At 44.9% G+C, this 19,040-nt stretch overlaps 1 protein-coding gene across 11 annotated transcripts in view; it reads left to right on the top strand.

Annotated features, from left to right (window-relative positions):
- LOC147031895 (mitochondrial fission factor-like) overlaps nucleotides 1-19,040 on the top strand; it is a 138,946-nt gene that overhangs the window by 59,348 nt on the left and 60,558 nt on the right. For 2 of the 11 annotated variants that reach the window (XM_085868829.1, XM_085868875.1), the window contains one exon: nucleotides 15,026-19,020. The exons of 5 other annotated variants lie outside the window; for them this stretch is intronic. Coding sequence is in view for 3 of the 6 variants with exons in the window: in XM_085868875.1 (XP_085725001.1) it covers nucleotides 15,026-15,059 (34 nt within the window). In the remaining 3 variants the exon portion in view is untranslated. Of the gene's footprint in view, nucleotides 1-65; nucleotides 4,847-6,509; nucleotides 6,766-15,025; nucleotides 19,021-19,040 lie in introns of those variants that run through there. 4 more of the 11 variants (XM_085868848.1, XM_085868864.1, XM_085868894.1 and 1 more) reach the window with 3 other exon arrangements.

Raw genomic sequence — 19,040 nt, forward strand, 5'->3', positions numbered from 1 at the left:
TGAATGGTCGTTGGTCATGTTATTACTGATTGGTGTACAGCAAACCAATGTATCTGGGTCAACAGATTTGTGCATGACGTTCGTCGAGGCCCGAAGAGAGGTGGAGTCAAAACTAATTAAATGGGCAGTATCTGGTGTAACCACCATTGGTGTTGGCAATGGTGCTTCATTGATGCCATGAGATGATTGAAAAAGCCTCGAGGTATGTTATTCCAGATGGGTTCAAAGACCTGCCCCAATTGGACCAACATTACTGGCTGGTTTGGAATATGTCACAATCATCGCTCCATTCCATCCCAAACATATTCTATTGGAGAAAGATCAGGTGAAACAGCAGACCAAGGCATTGTTGCAATGTTCTTTCGTGCTTGGAAATCTTCGACTAAATGTGCGACATGTGGATGCACGTTATCCGGATCTTACATCCATGAGCCTGCAGGAATGGAAGGACATTGCATCAGATAACTTTGTGTCTGTACCGCACACAAATTGCCATTGATCACTTTGAGCTGGGTTCTATGAGAGCTGTGATACCTCCCCAAACCATCACACTTCTGCTGCTAAACCGTGAACGTTACAAAACACAGGAATCGGTGTAGCGTTCTCCGACACGCCAATACACTCTATAATGGCCATCACTGCTGTCAATATGGAACCTGGACTCATCTGCAAACAGAACTGCAGCCCAATCTTGAATCCTGAACCAATTATGTTGTTTACACCATGCTGGTCATGCATTACGATGGCATTGCAAAAAACGATGACGTACTGCTGGGTGTCATGGCCATATGGTATGCTCTCCAAACCAATCCTTTACAGTCGTGGCACTGACTGGACTCAACCCAGTCATGCTTCTGGCTATCAAAGCTGCAGTCAGGAACCCATTTGAGGTGCACCAAATGGATGTGGTTATCTTGAAGATGTGATGTTGCATGGAGTCGCCCAGAATGTGGTCTGTATCTGGTGTTTCCAGATTGTCGATAACGCCTCCAGTTTGACTATTGCTTCAACAAACATCAAAACACGTAGCAATGAGGTTGTGCCAACTGATCTCAGGTGTGCTGATGGCACTAGATGCTCATTTTCAGAAAGGGGGGGGGGGCATCCAGATAATGACGCTGAAAATTCACCAAATGTGTGAAACAGGCAAGGAGACACCAAAGAATCGGACTGTTGCAGATAGCTGAAAACCACGCGTAGCAATATCACGTGACTAAAAATGTGTGCAGTGAATCGTCCATGCAATTGTCAGATGGTCATGGAAACCCAAGAGGATATCCAAGCAAATGTTTCCTGAAAATTATTAAATTAGGCCACTCATCAATATAATTCTGACGATTTACCGTGCACAGGAACATTTTAATGCTGGTATGTGTACTATACCTATATTGGTAATGGGCGTCCACAACCATCCTCGACCAATGTTGTGGAACGTCGACCGAAGCCCTCGTTTTTTCACCTTTATTCGCTATTAAATGTTTCCTCCGCAACCGCTTGAGTGACACAAAACTTTTAACATCGGAGTGTCTACCCATGGAGAACTTTAAACAAAGTTACATGATGATTGGATGTAAATTGCAGTCTGCATTCCAAAAGTCTCTCACTCGGACTAACAATTGAGCCTGGTGTTGGCTTTGTGGTTAGGGTGGCAGCTTGGGATGATTCCAGGGTCCTGAGTTCAAGCCCTGTTGGCTGCTGAATTAACACCAGGGGGTTGACTCAGCCTGTCATCCCTCCGAGGTCGGCGAAATGAGTACCAGTGTACTGGTCCCGGTGTAGGCCCCGGTTAAAATAGGTGTACCATATCCCTGTGTGTCGTAAGAGGCAACCAGGGTTGGTGTCAGGAAGGGCATCCGGCCATAAAACATTGCCTCAAGAAAAAGCCCAACCCCTGCACAGCAGGGAAAAATGGCTGTAAAAACGGTCATTTTATTACTCCGACGAACAATTATATCTCGAGGTTCAGCTTTTAATCTAACAAGTAATAACTCGTCGTCCTGCCTAATAACCTTTTTGATGCATTCAGCAATGAATCCATCAAGCGACATGGCAACACCTCTGATTTTCTTGTCCTCCACCATAAATTACTCTGTCAATCACCTTCCTCTTTCCATAAAACCTCAATTCCTGTTTTAATTTTATTTCAATACAAAATCGAGGCTCATGGAAGAGAGGAAGGAAAAAAACAACATATCCACAGTAGGGCACGCAGGGGAACAAGCAGGACAAACTAACATTATATTCTCATGCTTTCCAGCTCTGTTTATCCATTCCTTGTTCTGATCTCAGACATCTTTTTGCATCTTCTTGCAAGAATTTGACAAGTTTCTGAGATCCCTTTTGTTTCCTCCCTTGCTCATCAGGGCACCTCCGCCTAGTGCGAAGCAGGGTTAAGCAATTGGTTCACTCTTTATGTCTATCGTTCTATTTACATGATTGAGGAGCAACTTAATTTCCTCCACCACCGAAGGTGAAGGAGGTTATGTTTTCACCCCTTTGTTTCGTTGTTTGTCTGTGTGCAGGATATCTCAAAATGTTGTGGACAGATTCGGATGAAATTTTGTGGACACCTTGGGTGTGTGACAAGGAAGAATTGATTAAATTTTGGTGAAGATCCGAATCCGGATCTGGATTCGATAATTATTTAATTTTTAAAGTGATTCTTCACCATTGAGTAAGAGATCGGGCCAAAAACGATATTGTTTTGTACAAGTCTGAAGACGACGATGGTTCAGGAGCAGTATTTGACGATTTAGATTGTTTCAGAAGTCAAGGATGAGACAATGTGATAATGTTTAACTAAGATATAAAAATGATCAACATGATGTGGTACGAGTGACAGGTTATTAGCTGCAAAATGTCGAAAACCCAGTTTCGTTCAACAACTTTAAAAATTTGACCTTTGCATAACCTTTAAAGGTCACAAAACAATGTTGTGGACATTAAAATAAGGAAACAGGATACGTGCTATAGCTTATTGGAGTTAGTTCGTCGAAGGTCGAAAACCCGGTTCGATTCCCACAACCTTGAAAATTTGACCTTTGTGAACTTTAAAGGTCAAGGGTCAAGGATTATGACCTTTGGTGCAAAACTTCCTCTGGAACATTCCAGGAACAATATAACGTCATATAGGCTATATGGCATTTCGCACTCCTCGGATTATCCATACTTTGATGAAATCAGCGTAAAAACAAACTTGAAGGGGGCGCCACGGGCAAAGTGTTCGAGATAGAGCAAAATGGTTTCAAGACTTTAGGTGGGGAATGACCTCAAGATTATGCATAAAAAATAGTCATCCTCGCTCTCAAAGTTTTGGCGGTCATATGATTTTTATGTCAAAATTCGAAATTTTCTAAGTTCCTGACCTTGACCTTGGGACGAAAATGAAAAATCAAGCTCTGTGGGGCTATGCAGGTGCCATTGAGCTAACCAAATACCAAAACCCCTGCCAGATTCGCCAAACCCCCGAGGAGAAGATGCAAATTGAAATCGGCGACCCCCTAAAAAAAAATTCGCAATTTTCTAAGTTCGTGACCTTGTGAAGAAAATGAAAAATCGAGCTCCGTGGGGCTATGCAGGTGCCATTGGGCTAACCAAATACCGAAACCCCTGTCAGATTCGACAAACCCCTCGGAGAAGATGTTTTTTTATGTCAAAATTCGCAATTTTCTAAGTTCGTGACCTTGTGACGAAAATGAAAAATCGAGCTCCGTGGGGCTATGCAGGTGCCATTGGGCTAACCAAATACCGAAACCCCTGTCAGATTCGACAAACCCCATAGGAAAAGATGCAAATTGAAATCGGCTACCCCCTAAAAACACGTTATTTGGGCGTGGCTCCACCCATAATGGGCGCACCACGCCCCTTCTCAAGAAAACACAACTAGATCATGATATAAACCTCCCACCAAAATTTAATCAGGATCAGATCAAAACCCACAGCTATGCTCGGGACAGACAGACAAACACACAACAATAACGAATATAGTGGTCACATATTTTTTCGTGAACCAATAACATGATATTTAACCTCCGCCATTGAAGATGGATGGAGGTTACTGTTTTCACCCCTTTCTGTTTGTTTGTTTGTTTGTTTGTGAACAGTATTACGGAAAAACTCCTCGACGGATTTCGACGAAACTTGGTGGGGGGGTTAGGTCTGGTCCAAGGATCATGCCATTAAATTTTGGACTTGGTCCAAAATCCAATATGGCCGCTATGGCGGCCAATTTGAAAAAATATTTGAATTTTTTTTTTTGCATTTCTACATGTTTCAAGTGATTTCCAACCCCCCCCCCTCAACAAAAAATTGTTAGAGAAAAAAAATTTTTGCACCTTTTTTTCATCAAAATTTCGATTTCTTTTTTTTGCATTTCTACATGTTTTAAGTGATTTCCAACCCCCCCCCCCCCAAAAAAAAATTGTTGGAGAAAAAAAAATTTGCAAATTTTTTTTCAACAAAATTTCGATTTTTTTTTTTGCATTTCTACATGTTATAAGTGATTTCCAACAAAAAAACATGCCAAAATTATAATTGCGGCTGATTTTGGAACTTCAGGTGGATATACCAACGTAAAATCAATTTCTGTCTCAAGAAATCGAGTTATGACGAATGAATTGAGTATGTAAAAGTTAAAAGTAAAAGGGAAAGTTGCAAACTATAACTCTGAACATTGTTGACGTCAAATTGAATGAATAGGATATCAGGTTCACTTGAGTGACTTAACAGTATTGGCGGCAGAGGTTTTGCACTCTACCGAGTGCTCCCCCTCTAGTTCAAAAATGTATTCGGCCCGATATGTTCTCGTGGATCAGGCATTAAGTGGTGGAGATATGCGCTCGACTGAGTGCCCTTGTTATATATATATATGATACATATGATACATATATATATATATGATACATATGATACATATATGATACGAGAGCCTGGTGTTGGCGCAGTGGTTAGGGCAGCGGCTTGGGATCCAAAAGGTCCTGAGTTCAAGCCCCGTTGGGCCACTGAATTAATACACCAGGGGGTTGACTCAGCCTGTCATCCTTCCGAGGTCGGCGAAATGAGTACCAGTGTACTGGGTCGGTGTAAACCCCGGTTAAAATAGGTGTACCATATCCCTGTGTCATAAGAGGTGACCAGGGTTGCCTCAGGAAGGGCATCCGGCATAAAACGTGCCAAATCATGATGCGGATCATACGGATGATCCGCTGTGGCTACCCCGAAAGGGAGCAGCCGAAAGAAGAAGAAGAAGATATGATATTGTTACGAATCTGTGCCCACTGGCGTGCGCGCGACCGCTTTTCACTAATAGCAGCCGCACGCCCACCAGACAAGCAATTCAGTCATGACTTCCCGGAACAACGCCGAGAACCAGTCATGGGTGTGCCGTCAACGCACACCATGGCCCAGTCCGTATTCTACCTGTGCGCGACAGGGTCAATCGCCTGAATATCGATATACCTACGAATTTGCGCGGATAACCTACCAAGGGACCGTACCTCGGCGAAGGCCTGTTTGGACACGAACCGCTTAAGCGATTCATTCCGTTCGGGGATAACCGAGCGGGGTATTATCGCCAGACCTTGCCGGACCCGATTGTATAATCGGTATTCAAAAACCAACTAGTATTCCGAAATGCAATACGGCGGTTCAATTTGGGGGAAAAAAAGACACGAACGGGTTAACATTCACACAAGCACGTTTATTTACTGCACACGTATACAGGGATGCAGGTATATACAGGCAAGGAATTCAAAAACACGCAAGCAGTTGCTTTACGAAGACTGCGGGACGGGATAAAGACACGAGCAAGGCGAAAACACTACAACCGACTATTGTTTTACCATGTAAATTTACTTATCAACAGTTCTACTTGAAAGACTCGGCGCCACAACATTCACTCAAAAGAAAAGCAAAGAAAAGACCCCCTCACAGACAAGGGAGTCAGACTGGGCCTGTGGGCCTTTACAACGTGGGGCTTTGGTGACCGAAAGGGCCCCACGAGACCGTTGCAGGTTACCTGCACCCTCGTGGTGCCTTGATGGGGCAAGTCGCGACGTCTCGTCCTCACGGCAGCTGGCGTAGCCGCGGTTGAGCTCGGGCCTTGCCAAGCGGCAGGTGAGCTCTCTCCGGCTCTCCCCACGCGCAGGTTCGCGCGACACAGCAGGGCTGCGCCTCCAGCCCACGTCTCCTTCGCGACGCCCGGACCTCCACCGACTGACCGCTCCAAGCTCCCGACTCGGACACGAGCCCAGATCTCCACGCAGCTCCGGCAGCAGCACAGCTCCTTACACGGCGTCCAGCGGCAGCAACAACACCAGCAACGAGAGAGAGAGAGAGAGAGAGAGAGAGAGAGAGAGAGAGAGAGAGAGAGAGAGAGAGAGAGAGAGAGAGAGAGAGAGAGAATGAGAATGAGAATGAGAATGAGAATGAGAATGAGAATGAGAATGCTCCGTGCGCGCTTTTTATTATCCACGCCCTGCCCCTCCGCTCTCGCCCCGCCCTCCTTCCAGAACATGCGGGAAACTTCTCGAAGGAACTGTTTTCCCGCCAAATTTGGGATGCGCGCCACCGCGGTGGTTCTCTTTGTCCCTTGCAGGGTGATTGTGTGAAGCAGTTGGTCCAAAATAAAGAGAGTAAAGAATAACGGCTAACTCAAAGATCACAGCCCTGTCCACACGGATAAATCCCATTCAACAATGGTGGAGAAATCTAACTGAACACGGACTTATCGGCATAACTGACTTTGGACCTATATGGTGTTCTGCGAATTTCCACAGCCGTAACTATATATATATATATATATATATATATATATATATATATATATATATATATATATATATATATATATATATATATATATATATATATATATATATATATATATATCTATATAATTCCAGCAATGTGTGTGTATGTGTCTGTTTGCGACCGCCGTTTCTCGACAACCGCCGGATCGATCTGATTGAAACTTGCTAGGAATATTGCCGGGGACCCGCGGATGTGCCTTTTCAAGGTTTGATATTAATCAGACGAGTGGGTCCCAAGTTACGGCCATTTTATTGCTTTTTTCAGTGTTGGAAAGGTGTATATATCGCAGCTGAAGTGTCGTTCCACCTTATCATGCCATTTTTTCCCAAAGATATCTCAGAATAATGATTACAGCATATTAATAATAATCACACAAGAATTGGCAGTAATAAAAAGAATAACGTGATACAATGACCAATGCCTGTCAACCAATAATGACCTATATATTGTCTGTCAACCAATAATGACCAATAACGTCTGTCAACCAATGACAGGACACGGTACAATGACGTCACAATTAATGTTTTTTTTTTGCACGATTGACGTCACAATTCTTCTTCTTCTTCTTCGTTTGGTATGACATCACAATCGACGCTGGGGACCTGATTGTGTGCCTTTTCAAGGTTTGATATCGTTCTTCATCCGTTTCAGCTGTTTCCCAAGGTTTGAAAACTGTTTTTTCCCGAGGTTTGAATTAATTGTTCAAATTATTAATTCATCCCAAGGTTTGAATTTTCCCAAGGCAAACAGCTGTTTCCCAAGGGTTTGAAAGCTGTTTTTTCCCAAGGTTTGAATTAATTGTTGTGCTTGCTAGCCATTTGTGAATACATTTACAGAGAGGAGGGGGGAGAGAAGAGGGGGGATAGAGGAGGGGGGCAAGAGAGGGGGGCGAGAGAGGGGAGGGAGAGAGTGGGGTGAGAGAGAGAGGGGGAGAGAGGAGGGGCGAGACTAGGGGGGAGAGAGGGGGGCGAGAGAGAGGGGGCATCACAATTCTTCTTCTTCATTTGATATGACGTCACAATTGACGCTGGGGACCTGAGCATGTTTCCAGGTGTTTCCCAAGTTATGGCCATTTATGATACGGTTGGTCTGATCTAATTGAAAAAATGCCCCAATCCAGTCGTCGTTTACGAGAGCGAAGGAACGAAACTGCACATACTGGCACGCATCTACGGGCCCGCACTCGTATAATTAATATATATATATATATATATATATATATATATATATATATATATATATATATATATGTATGTATATATTGTTACGGTTGTGGAAATTCACAGAACACCATTCAGGCCTCCCAGAGATCAGTTGTGTCAATAAGTGTGTGTTCAGATTAGATTTCCCCACCGATGTCTGAAGGGAAATATTCGTGTAACCGGGCTGTGATCTTTGAGTCAGCCATTATTCTTTTGCTATCTTTATTTTGGAACAACCACAACCACCTTCTCCACAACCACGCCATCCCCACCACAGCGCCAGCCACAACAACCACAAGCACCTTCTCCACAAACGCCAACATCCCCACAGACAATGGCCTCCCCAACAAATAATATCTCTGCCACCCAGCGCAATGGTTACTCAACAAGAAAGAACGGAAACAACGGTAAAAAAACCATTGCTCAGGAGAAAAACAGATACCACACTTCTTTGGCCTTTGCCACCTCTCTTTTTGCCTTTCGCCACCACTCCTTGTACTCCTGCCGACTTTCTTCATCTCTCTGACTTTCCCACTTCTTTTCTTTTTCGCCAACCCCTTCTTCCTTATACTTTCCTGTACTTCCTCATTCCACCACCAAGTCTCCTTATCTTCCTTCCTCTGTCCAGATGTCACACCAAGTACCTTCCTAGCTATCTCCCTCACAACTTCTGCTGTCGTTGCCTAATCATCCCACCCATCTTTACCACCATCCAACACCTGTCTCACCTCCTCCCTAAATTTCACGCAACAGTCTTCCTCCTTCAGCTTCCACCATCTGGTCCTTGGTTCAGCCCTCACTCTCTTCCTCAACCTCACCTCTAAAGTCATCCTACAGACCACCAATCGATGCTGTCGAGCTACACTCTCCCCTGCCACCACCTTACAGTCACTAATCTCTTTCAGGTTGCATCTCCTGCTGAAGATGTAATCCACCTGTGTGCACTTTCCTCCACTCTTGTATGTAACCCTGTGTTCCTCCTTCTTCTTGAAATACGTATTTACCACTGCCATTTCCATTCTTTTTGCAAACTCTACCACCATTTGCCCTTCCACATTTCTCTTGTTGAGACCGTACCTCCCCATCACCTCCTCATCCTCTTTATTCCCTTCCCCAACATGCCCATTGAAATCTGCTCCAATCACCACTCTTTCATCCTTGGATACACTCTCCACCACTTCATCTAACTCACTCCAGAAATCTTTTTCTCCATCTCACACCCCATATGTGGGGCATATGCACTGATTACATTCATCATCACCCCTTCAATTTCCAACTTCACACTCATCACTCGGTCAGACACTCTCCTCACCTCCAATACCCTCGACATAATCTTCCTTCAGGATTACCCCGACACCATTTCTCCTCCCATCCACACCATGATAGAACAGTTTGAAACCACCTCCAATGCTCCGAGCCTTACTCCCCATCCACTTGGTCTCTTGTACACACAGTATGTCCATCTTTCTTCTCTCCATCATATCAGCCAACTCTCGCCCTTTGTCAGTCATCGTCCCAACATTCAGAGTTCCAACTCTCACCTCCACACTTCTACCCTTCCCCCTCTCCCACTGCCTCCAGACTCGCCTTCCCCGTCTCCTTCTCCTCCTTCGCCCAGCAGTAGCACAATTTCCACTGGTACCCTGCTGACCACCGGTACCGGTGGCGGTCATTGGTAACCCGGGCCTCGACCGATCCGGTATGGAAATTCGTTTTGTTGTCCGCATAATGATTTGGCATAGGTTTTTATGCCGGATGCCCTTCCTGACGCAACCCTGGTCGCCTCTTACGACACAAAGGGATATGGTACACCTATTCTAACCGGGGCATACACCGGGCCCAGTACAACTGGTACTCATTTCGCCGACCTCGGAAGGATGGCAGGCTGAGTCAACCCCCTGGTGTAAAACGACTTGGTACATATATATATATATATATATATATATATATATATATATATATATATATATATATATATTAATATTAATTCAGTGTCCCAACGGGGCTTGAACTCAGGACCTTTTGGGTCCCAAGCCACTGCCCTAACCACTGCGCCAACACCAGTTCTCTTTCTTTAAAATCTTGGCTCAAGAAAAGCTTCACTCAGGTGGGAACAAATTGGGGAAATTAAAAAAATTAAAATTGAGGAAATTTATCAAAAGGAAGGTGATAAGGGTTAAGGTTCATCACACAGATCGGCAAGCAGCAGCCTCTTCACCTTCTGCAGATGTGGATAAAATCACAAGGTGGTCCAACACGTGGAACATGTCTTTCAAGCCTGAAAAATCTCACACTCTCACAATGTCTCTCTGAAAGGACCATCTGGACCCCCCCTGCCCGCCCCATCCACTTTCTCAACAATCCTCTTGAAGAAGTCCTTTCATTCAATCTTCTGGATCTCAAGATCTGCCATGATCTTTCGTGGGAAGGCAACATTTCCAAACTGGCCTTCAAAGCCAGTCGCCGACTGGGCATCCTCCGTCTTGCAAGGTCTTTCCTTGGCACACCTGAGCTCCTGACCACATTCAAAGCTTTTTTGTCCGCAGCCTGATAGAGGAACGCTCTCCCCTCTGGGCTGGTGCTCCTGCCTCTCACCTTTCTCGGCTTCACACTGTGGAAACCAAGGCATTTCGGAGCATTGGTATCTCCCACGATGATGCTGAGTCAGTGGGTCACTCACTCTCTCACCACAGGCAGGTCGGTGGTCTTTCTGTCTTCTCCCGTCTCCTCTCCAGCCTCGCCCCCCACCCCTGCTCTGTCAGAGATATGTCTGTCAGCAGGTTGATCAGCATCTCAAGGAGATGGGGATGCCCCCCCCCTCATATTTCCACAGGGTGCTCCAGGTCCGCCAGCAACCCACTTCTGGTAAAACTACCAAAACCAAGAATCACTGCTCACATTCACTCTTTCATTCCTCTTTTTTCCTGCCTTTGGAACAAACTCCCACACTCTCTTCAATCCCACTCTTCCCTCCAGGTCTTCCAAACAGCTGTTCAGCACCATCTCATATCTTGCCCCATCCAAAACCATGATCTTTTCTACCCCTGCTCATTCATCCCAAACCCACTAAAATTCAAATTCCCTGCTTTCCTTCTTGAAAGTCCCTATCATGTTGGGGGGACCTGAAAATTCCTGTTGTGTCCATCTTGTTTGGCCTGTGTGCCCTGTTTTGTCATTACCTCTCCCACCCCTCTTTTCTCCTGCTCCCGTTTTTGTACGTCCTGTGTGTTCGCTCTCACACAAGCCTCGACAGTGTATATAAAAAAAGGTAGGTTATGGAATGCAATGAGAAGATAATTTCAGAAAAGTTTTGATAGTAAAAGGGAGGGGGTTTAGAAGGGGTATGGTCAGAGCATTTTTGGAAGGAAAGGGAATGAGGTGAAAATTTTGCCTCATTTTTGGAAATAATTAATATATTGGACAAGGATGTCTTGCAACATAATTTAATTCAGAACATTTAAAGGTCCCCTGACATGCAAAACTTTCTGATTATTTATATATTAACTTGACCTTCCTCGTGAAGAAATCACCTATGTTTTTTTTTAGATAAAAAAATGGGATAATGAGGGCAATATTTCGATCATTTCTGGTACTTTTCACAACTTGCTATGCCCCGCCCCTAAAAAAAGTTGACTTCAGTGAATCGCAGCGTTGACGTCACATACAGAAACTTGCACAGAGTGGATTGACTTGAGATCTCCAGAGTCTAGACTCCAGATTAGTCCGATAAATCCGTCGTCTGTCCGATAAATCCGTCGTCCGTCCGACCAGTCCGATAAATCCGTCGTCCGTCCGACCAGTCCGATAAATCCGTCGTCCGTCCGACCAGTCCGATAAATCCGTCGTCCGTCCGACCAGTCCGATAAATCCGTCGTCCGTCCGACCAGTCCGATAAATCCGTCGTCCGTCCGACCAGTCCGATAAATCCGTCGTCCGTCCGACCAGTCCGATAAATCCGTCGTCCGTCCGACCAGTCCGATAAATCCGTCGTCCGTCCGACCAGTCCGATAAATCCGTCGTCCGTCCGACCAGTCCGATAAATCCGTCGTCCGTCCGACCAGTCCGATAAATCCGTCGTCCGTCCGACCAGTCCGATAAATCCGTCGTCCGTCCGACCAGTCCGATAAATCCGTCGTCCGTCCGACCAGTCCGATAAATCCGTCGTCCGTCCGACCAGTCCGATAAATCCGTCGTCCGTCCGACCAGTCCGATAAATCCGTCGTCCGTCCGACCAGTCCGATAAATCCGTCGTCCGTCCGACCAGTCCGATAAATCCGTCGTCCGTCCGACCAGTCCGATAAATCCGTCGTCCGTCCGACCAGTCCGATAAATCCGTCGTCCGTCCGACCAGTCCGATAAATCCGTCGTCCGTCCGACCAGTCCGATAAATCCGTCGTCCGTCCGACCAGTCAGATAAATCCGTCGTCCGTCCGACCAGTCAGATAAATCCGTCGTCCGTCCGACCAGTCAGATAAATCCGTCGTCCGTCCGACCAGTCAGATAAATCCGTCGTCCGTCCGACAAATCCGTCGTCCGTCCGACTAGTCAGATAAATCCGTCGTCCGTCCGACGAGTCCGATAAATCCGTCGTCCGTCCGACGAGTCCGATAAATCCGTCGTCCGTCCGACGAGTCCGATAAATCCGTCGTCCGTCCGACGAGTCCGATAAATCCGTCGTCCGTCCGACGAGTCCGATAAATCCGTCGTCCGTCCGACGAGTCCGATAAATCCGTCGTCCGTCCGACGAGTCCGATAAATCCGTCGTCAGTCCGACGAGTCCGATAAATCCGTCGTCAGTCCGACGAGTACGATAAATCTGACGTGCTGTAGCTTTCTTTTATTATTCTCTTTTCTTCTCTCTCTCTCTCTCTCTCTCTCTGGTTGCATCATTGGTTTGGACGCGGCTATGCCGCTGATGCAGTGTCCCCTTTACCAGTACACTGGTGCTCATTTTGCTGACCTCAGAAGGATGACAGGCTGAGTCAACCTCCTGGTGTATTTTAATTCAGCGGCCAACGAGGCTTGAACTCAGGACCCTAGGATCCCAAGCCGCCACCTTCACCACGAAGCCAACACCAGGCTTATTGTTTTCTCCTGGTGCTACATGACAACAGTAGGAATAAAAAATAAAAATGCAACAGAACATCAGATTTATCAGACGAGACAATTGTGTCACAAGGTGTGTTCTGCACACAAGTTTTCATCATATCCGGACAGCGAGATTGCTTCGTTTTGTGCGCGGAGAGATACGGCCGATGACATACGCGACCCTTGCTTGTGATTTATTCACCGCGGAGAACCATGTCCGCTGCGCTGCACTGGTCACGTCACCTCACTAAAATATTTCTGACATCGAGCAGTATATGCAAGTCGAATTTACATTATTGAATTACGAATAGGATTTAGTCTAACCAGTTGTTATTGCCAAGTCTTCCTTCGATGTCCTCCCGATCATAATGAACGCCGGGAATTTCATCGCCATTTTCCTCTGCTTGTCCTGCTTCGGGCTCAAACTGCTAAGGCCGTATTTCATTTCCAGCTGCCTGAACTTCACCTCCCGCGACTACGTTATCCGACAATTCTCCATGTCATTCAGACCAAAATCCTTCATTTCTCACACTCACTGTCATTACCAGACAAATCAAAGTCCATGCCATCCATTATTCAAAACCAAATGTTGGATTTTTTAAAAGCAGAAATGAACGAAGCGATTGACTCGACCAATCAAATGTGGAAACACACAGAAAGCCAATAGAATCACGTAGCCCACCAACCCGAGTAATTTACGTGCAGCCTTTGAAATCCTGTAGTTGACGTCATGTGGGTTACGCCCCTTTCAGGAGAATTTTTAGGGGCGTTCCCGAAGAGGTTTGTTTTTTCAATTTTACATTTTACAGAAGGAGTATTGTGAAAAAATTGTCAGATCTGAAATCACGATGAAAAACTCCGAAAGGACATATATAAATGAAAATTCAGTACTTTTGCATGTCAGGGTACCTTTAAAGTTAAAAAAATACAAAGCAGCAACAATACTGCTGTTTGTGAATGAAGATGTTTTTCATGTTAACTGTTGTTAAGGTTGAAAGCATAGGGGAAGGAGAGTTGGGAACTATTAGGGTTAGGTTAGTAGGGAACTGATAACCTCCCCCCCCCCCCCAGGAAGGGCAAGGCATATGCACGAAGGGTAAAAGCAAGTTATGCCGGAGTATTCTGTTTCACAATTAAGTTATATCGTGGGTCTTCTTCTTCTTCTTCTTTCGGCTGCTCCCGATTGGGGTCGCCACAGTGGATCATCCGTATGATCCGCATAGTGATTTGGCACATGTTTTACGCCGGATGCCCTTCCTGACGCAACCCTGGTCACCTCTTACGACACAGGGATATGGTACACTGATTTTAACCGGGGTATATACCGGCCCAGTATACTGGTACTCATTTCGCTGACCTCGGAAGGATGACAGGCTGAGTCAACCCTCTGGTGTATTAATGCAGTGGCCAACGGGGCTTGAACTCAGGACCTTTTGGATGCCAAGCCGCTGCACGAACCACTGCGCCATCACCAGGCTTAAGTTATATCGTGGGTATGTTGTGTTAATTTGGGGTATCCAGGTTTATTTCTTTAAAAGTTTGATGTGCCTTTGGGAAAACAAATCAAAGACTTGTTTGCATTCATTAAAAAAAAATCATGAAAAAAAAAATTCAGAGCGTAAAGACATAACCAACTCCAAACAGACACAACCCAGAGATTCTCTGTCACTGGGCACTGCTGAAGCCAGCCAAAACCATGTCAGAAAATTGGAATTTAGCCAACACTTTATAAAAGGTTGTGTGGCATCTTTCACATATTTCACATGTAAATTAATATATACTGTGAGAACACTCCAATCGCGGTCTCGCTATTCACAGAGCCCGCGTATTCACGGATCATACAGTGTGTTCTGCTTCCACATACGTGCATTCATGTTTTATATTTTTTAATTTAATTTTTTTTAATTTAATTTTTTGCATTTCAGGACTTGTCTCCTCGATCCAGCACCACTGATATGATTTCAGCCTGAGAATTCTTCCACAGAAAACTGCTCTCTCTCTAGTATGCACAGATTAATCCCATCTTGTCTTCAATTATCTTACCATCCTCCCGCTCGTGCTTCTCTGAATCCTCTGGTGAGGCTGTTGCTTTATTTAAAGCAACTTTCATTCTCCTTCTGGAAGGCAAATCCGACTGAATGCAACCTGAGATCAATCCACAAAGCCCACAACAAGTGTGTGTACCCTCAGGAGAGCAAGAAAACAACATGTGTCCAATCTCGAAAATGAACTTTCAAACTTGTTTCCTTCTAAAACCTGGTGGCACCTTGTCAAGTATATCTCTGGTGTATGCTCCCGTTCCACCCCTTTCCTCTCTTCAAATGGCACCACAGCCGATTCCACTCGTGAGAAGGCTGAATGCCTCAAAATATTTTGTCCCTAACCTCTTCCTCTCTGTTCCCAATGAAGTTATCTCGTGTTAATGGGGATAGGTGTGCATTGCGAATGCGAGTCAGACCAAGTTCGTGTTCTTTCCTTCTTTGACACACTCATCTCGAACCATTTCCCATAAAAGGCACACAAAGACACATCACGATGTCCCCTCATCTTTCCTTTCGTGGAAAAATTGTGGAGAATCCCGCACAATCGGCTCAAGTTCGGAAGGGAATATTCAGGCTATGTGCCAGCTTCCCCCAAAAGGAAGCCATCCATCCAATCTGACAGGTGATCACTAATCTCCTCACCCCTCCCATTCCTGGAAAAAATTCACTGGAAAGTTTGCTCCACCAATCAGGCAAGATAACTGGGTCGAAAGACAGGAATCGACCAATGACCATCTCGGAGGGTCTTGACCACCCCCGCAAGTCCTGCACCGATGAAGAGTTGCGAAGCCGAGGGGTAAGGGAGGGGGTGGGAAAAGGAAAAAAGGAAGGAAAGCACAGAGAGAGAATCTTGGTACAGCGTTGTACAGCTTTTCTCTCACAGACCCTCTTCCACACTCGAAAGAAAACTTTTCCCGACACTTCTTCATGTTTTGACTTTTCCAACTTTCATTTCTTCACATTCTTCTGACCTTTTTGACCTTCCATTCCCATCTTCCATACTTTCAATGGATTTCACCCAGCCAATGACACACACTTCAAACCCTGCGCAGATTCACATTGTCCTGTTGTCGCAACGGGACCACCACAAGAGCTCGAAACACCGCACGAGATCCCTGCCAACCATGCCGTCCATCGTTTTCGATCGATGGAACATCCAGCCACCCCCCATGACCGGGACCCTGATAGATTGGAGGAAATAGTCCAGGAGGGAGTGTGCCGAAGGCGAGCCTGAACCCCTGAGCAAAGGTTGACCACAGCTTCAAACAGGATTGCAGAAGTGTGCATCAAAGACCCCACACTACTTCTTTCTCATTTCTCACCCCTTTCCTCACATTCTTTCCTTTCCTTGGGTGTCTGGATCCATTTCACGTAAAGGTGCAAAGTAATTGTGCAAGGCATCTAAGGATGGGTATATCGCACAGTGGATAAGAGGTCATGTACATGTTCCTGTAAATTTCTGAATTTTGCTTACCTTGCCTTTCCTGAAGTCTCCCACCATTTCCCCATTTTAATTACCAAAACACCATTTCTCCCACCAATTTTCTGCTTGTGTAACATATCAATGAAAGACGTAATATCGTATCATGACTTTTTGACTGCTGGGATATGATCTGAAAAAGCGCTCCTGGGATTGGACCAAGTAAATTGGTCTGATACACGAGAGCATGTGGTGCGTAACACTCATTCGCTCGGTCAATTAGTAGTCATTACACAGTCAGAGTCGCGGTTCCCCATCTGCTTCATTCATCTCACAAGTATGGTAAACCAACCCTGGGCACAAAGATACAGCCGGAAGTGAGTGTTGGAGACGGTGTTCATGGTCTTTTGATAGACAGGCTGGGCTTTCAAAGTTTTCTGACCCATGTCTGCAATAACATAAAGGAGGAAGAAAATGGGTCGGTGGCATTTGGGAGTTGGGGAGGTGCTGTGTGCAGCCAGCGTAGTTGTAATTTCTGTATCGTCTTTTTATTTGGAACCACCATTGGAGAGTTTTGGGGATCATTTACATTTCCAATCAATGTCAAAAAATGTTTTGGAAAATGAACAGAAGCTCTTTTTTCAAATGAAGGAGAGGGGGAAAGGGAGGGGAAGGGAATGCAGAGATGTCCAATTTAAGAAAATAAAAATTAATGAATGGAAGAAAGGGGTTTGGATGGATAAGTGAAAAATAAATCAAGGGAGGTAAGGGAGGGAGATGTTTCAGGAGTTTTGAGGATGAGAGAAGGGGAGAGGTCAGAAGCAACAAAAAAAAATTTAAGTCACAACATTCATGAGGGTAAAGATAAAAATGATGATGAGAGGAAATGTATAAATGCTCACCAGTAATTCTGCGTTGGAAAAGGGATACTTTTTCGTGAACAAGGAGTGCAGCACGATTCCACTTGCCCACACATCAACTGGAGGACCTTCGTATTCTCTCCCTCTCAGGATTTCTGGAGCCGCAAACGATATTGTCCCAACTTTTCCTTTAAGCCGCTCACCTGGGACAAAACACCTGGCAAGACCTAAGTCAGCCACTTTAAGTACCCCTTGTGGACTATAAAGCAGGTTTTGGAGCTGGAGAGAGGATAAAAACAGAGATGGCTTTATTAAAATGGTATAATAACAATTTGTAAAAATCATGGCATAAAGATGACGACATAACCAACGACAAACAGACATAACCCAGAGATTCTCTGTCACTGGGTGTTGCTGAAGCTGGCCAAAACCATGTCAGATAATTGGAATTTCGCCAACACTTTTCAAAAGGTTGTGTGGCATCTTTCACATCTACAAGTAAACGTTGGCAGATGGTGCAGCTCGGTTGAGTTCTCCTCTGAAATCACAGCACCTCGGTGATGCAACACTCCTGGCAGAGAATTGGTTTGATAGTGTGAACGTGGATTCACTTCAGTCTGTGATCAAAGCTGCCTGGATGTCAGATCAATTGGATATATTGTTACCTCTGAGCTATGTTGTCAGTTCTTAAATTGAATAAATTTGCAGAGATTATTGTCCAAAGTGCTGTAAACATGACACTTTCAAAAAAAATTTCAGCATTCTGAAACTTGTTTGAGCTCAAGATCTATCCGATGAAGGATAAAAGTAGATATCACCCACAGTTGGATTTACAAGCTGACAGGATGGCCTAGAGGAACGCACACTCGCTTCTACATTGCGGAGCCTGGGTTTGAATCCTGACCCAGCTTTCAAATGTCATCCCAGTGTTTCACTGGCAGAATGATTCATCAATATGTGTGCCGTCCTTCGGACGGTCATTAAACATCAATCTCATCTGTCGGTCTTCGTTGGTGAACACAAAGACTCACGGTGTCCTTCACAAAGTGGAGTTGAGCTATCGCTGCACCCTGAACAAATTACAAATTCCTGCCCTAACCTACAGAGGGGAGGGATTCAATCAGTGGCACAGCCATGTCCTCAGTCATGATGCTACCCTGCAGCCTTGTGCTGTATATGAAAGAAGAAGGTGGATTTACAGGGTATCTCACCTGCAGCTGCATGGTTCAAAATGATCCTCATAACTTTTAATGTCCATAAAGTACAGTCAAAATGTCGGATGACCTCCCACAAATTGCAACAAAAGCAAACTCAGCAGATTTTCATTCCTGGATATGTCCTCAGTGACAGAAAAAAAGTCCTAAGGGATCCTCCAGGGGGAAAGTCCTGAAATCATGGAAATACAATATGGCCGCCACCCGGCTTCGGGGAAAATAAGAAAATTGCAAAGATTGATATTTTAATGCGTAAATATATGTTTTTCTGCATTCTAATTGTTTCTAGTTATGGTCAGTTTTCTTGATATACAAGAATAATTATAAAAAAGTGAAATGTATTGAGGGTAAAATAAAAAATTAGAGCTTTTTTGTCCAAAAATGTCTTTTTTGTCCCGAAATTT

Source organism: Eptatretus burgeri, chromosome 2 (assembly GCF_056783735.1).
Source record: "Eptatretus burgeri isolate ZD-2024b chromosome 2, Ebu_testis_v1, whole genome shotgun sequence".
Lineage (NCBI taxonomy): Eukaryota > Metazoa > Chordata > Myxini > Myxiniformes > Myxinidae > Eptatretus > Eptatretus burgeri.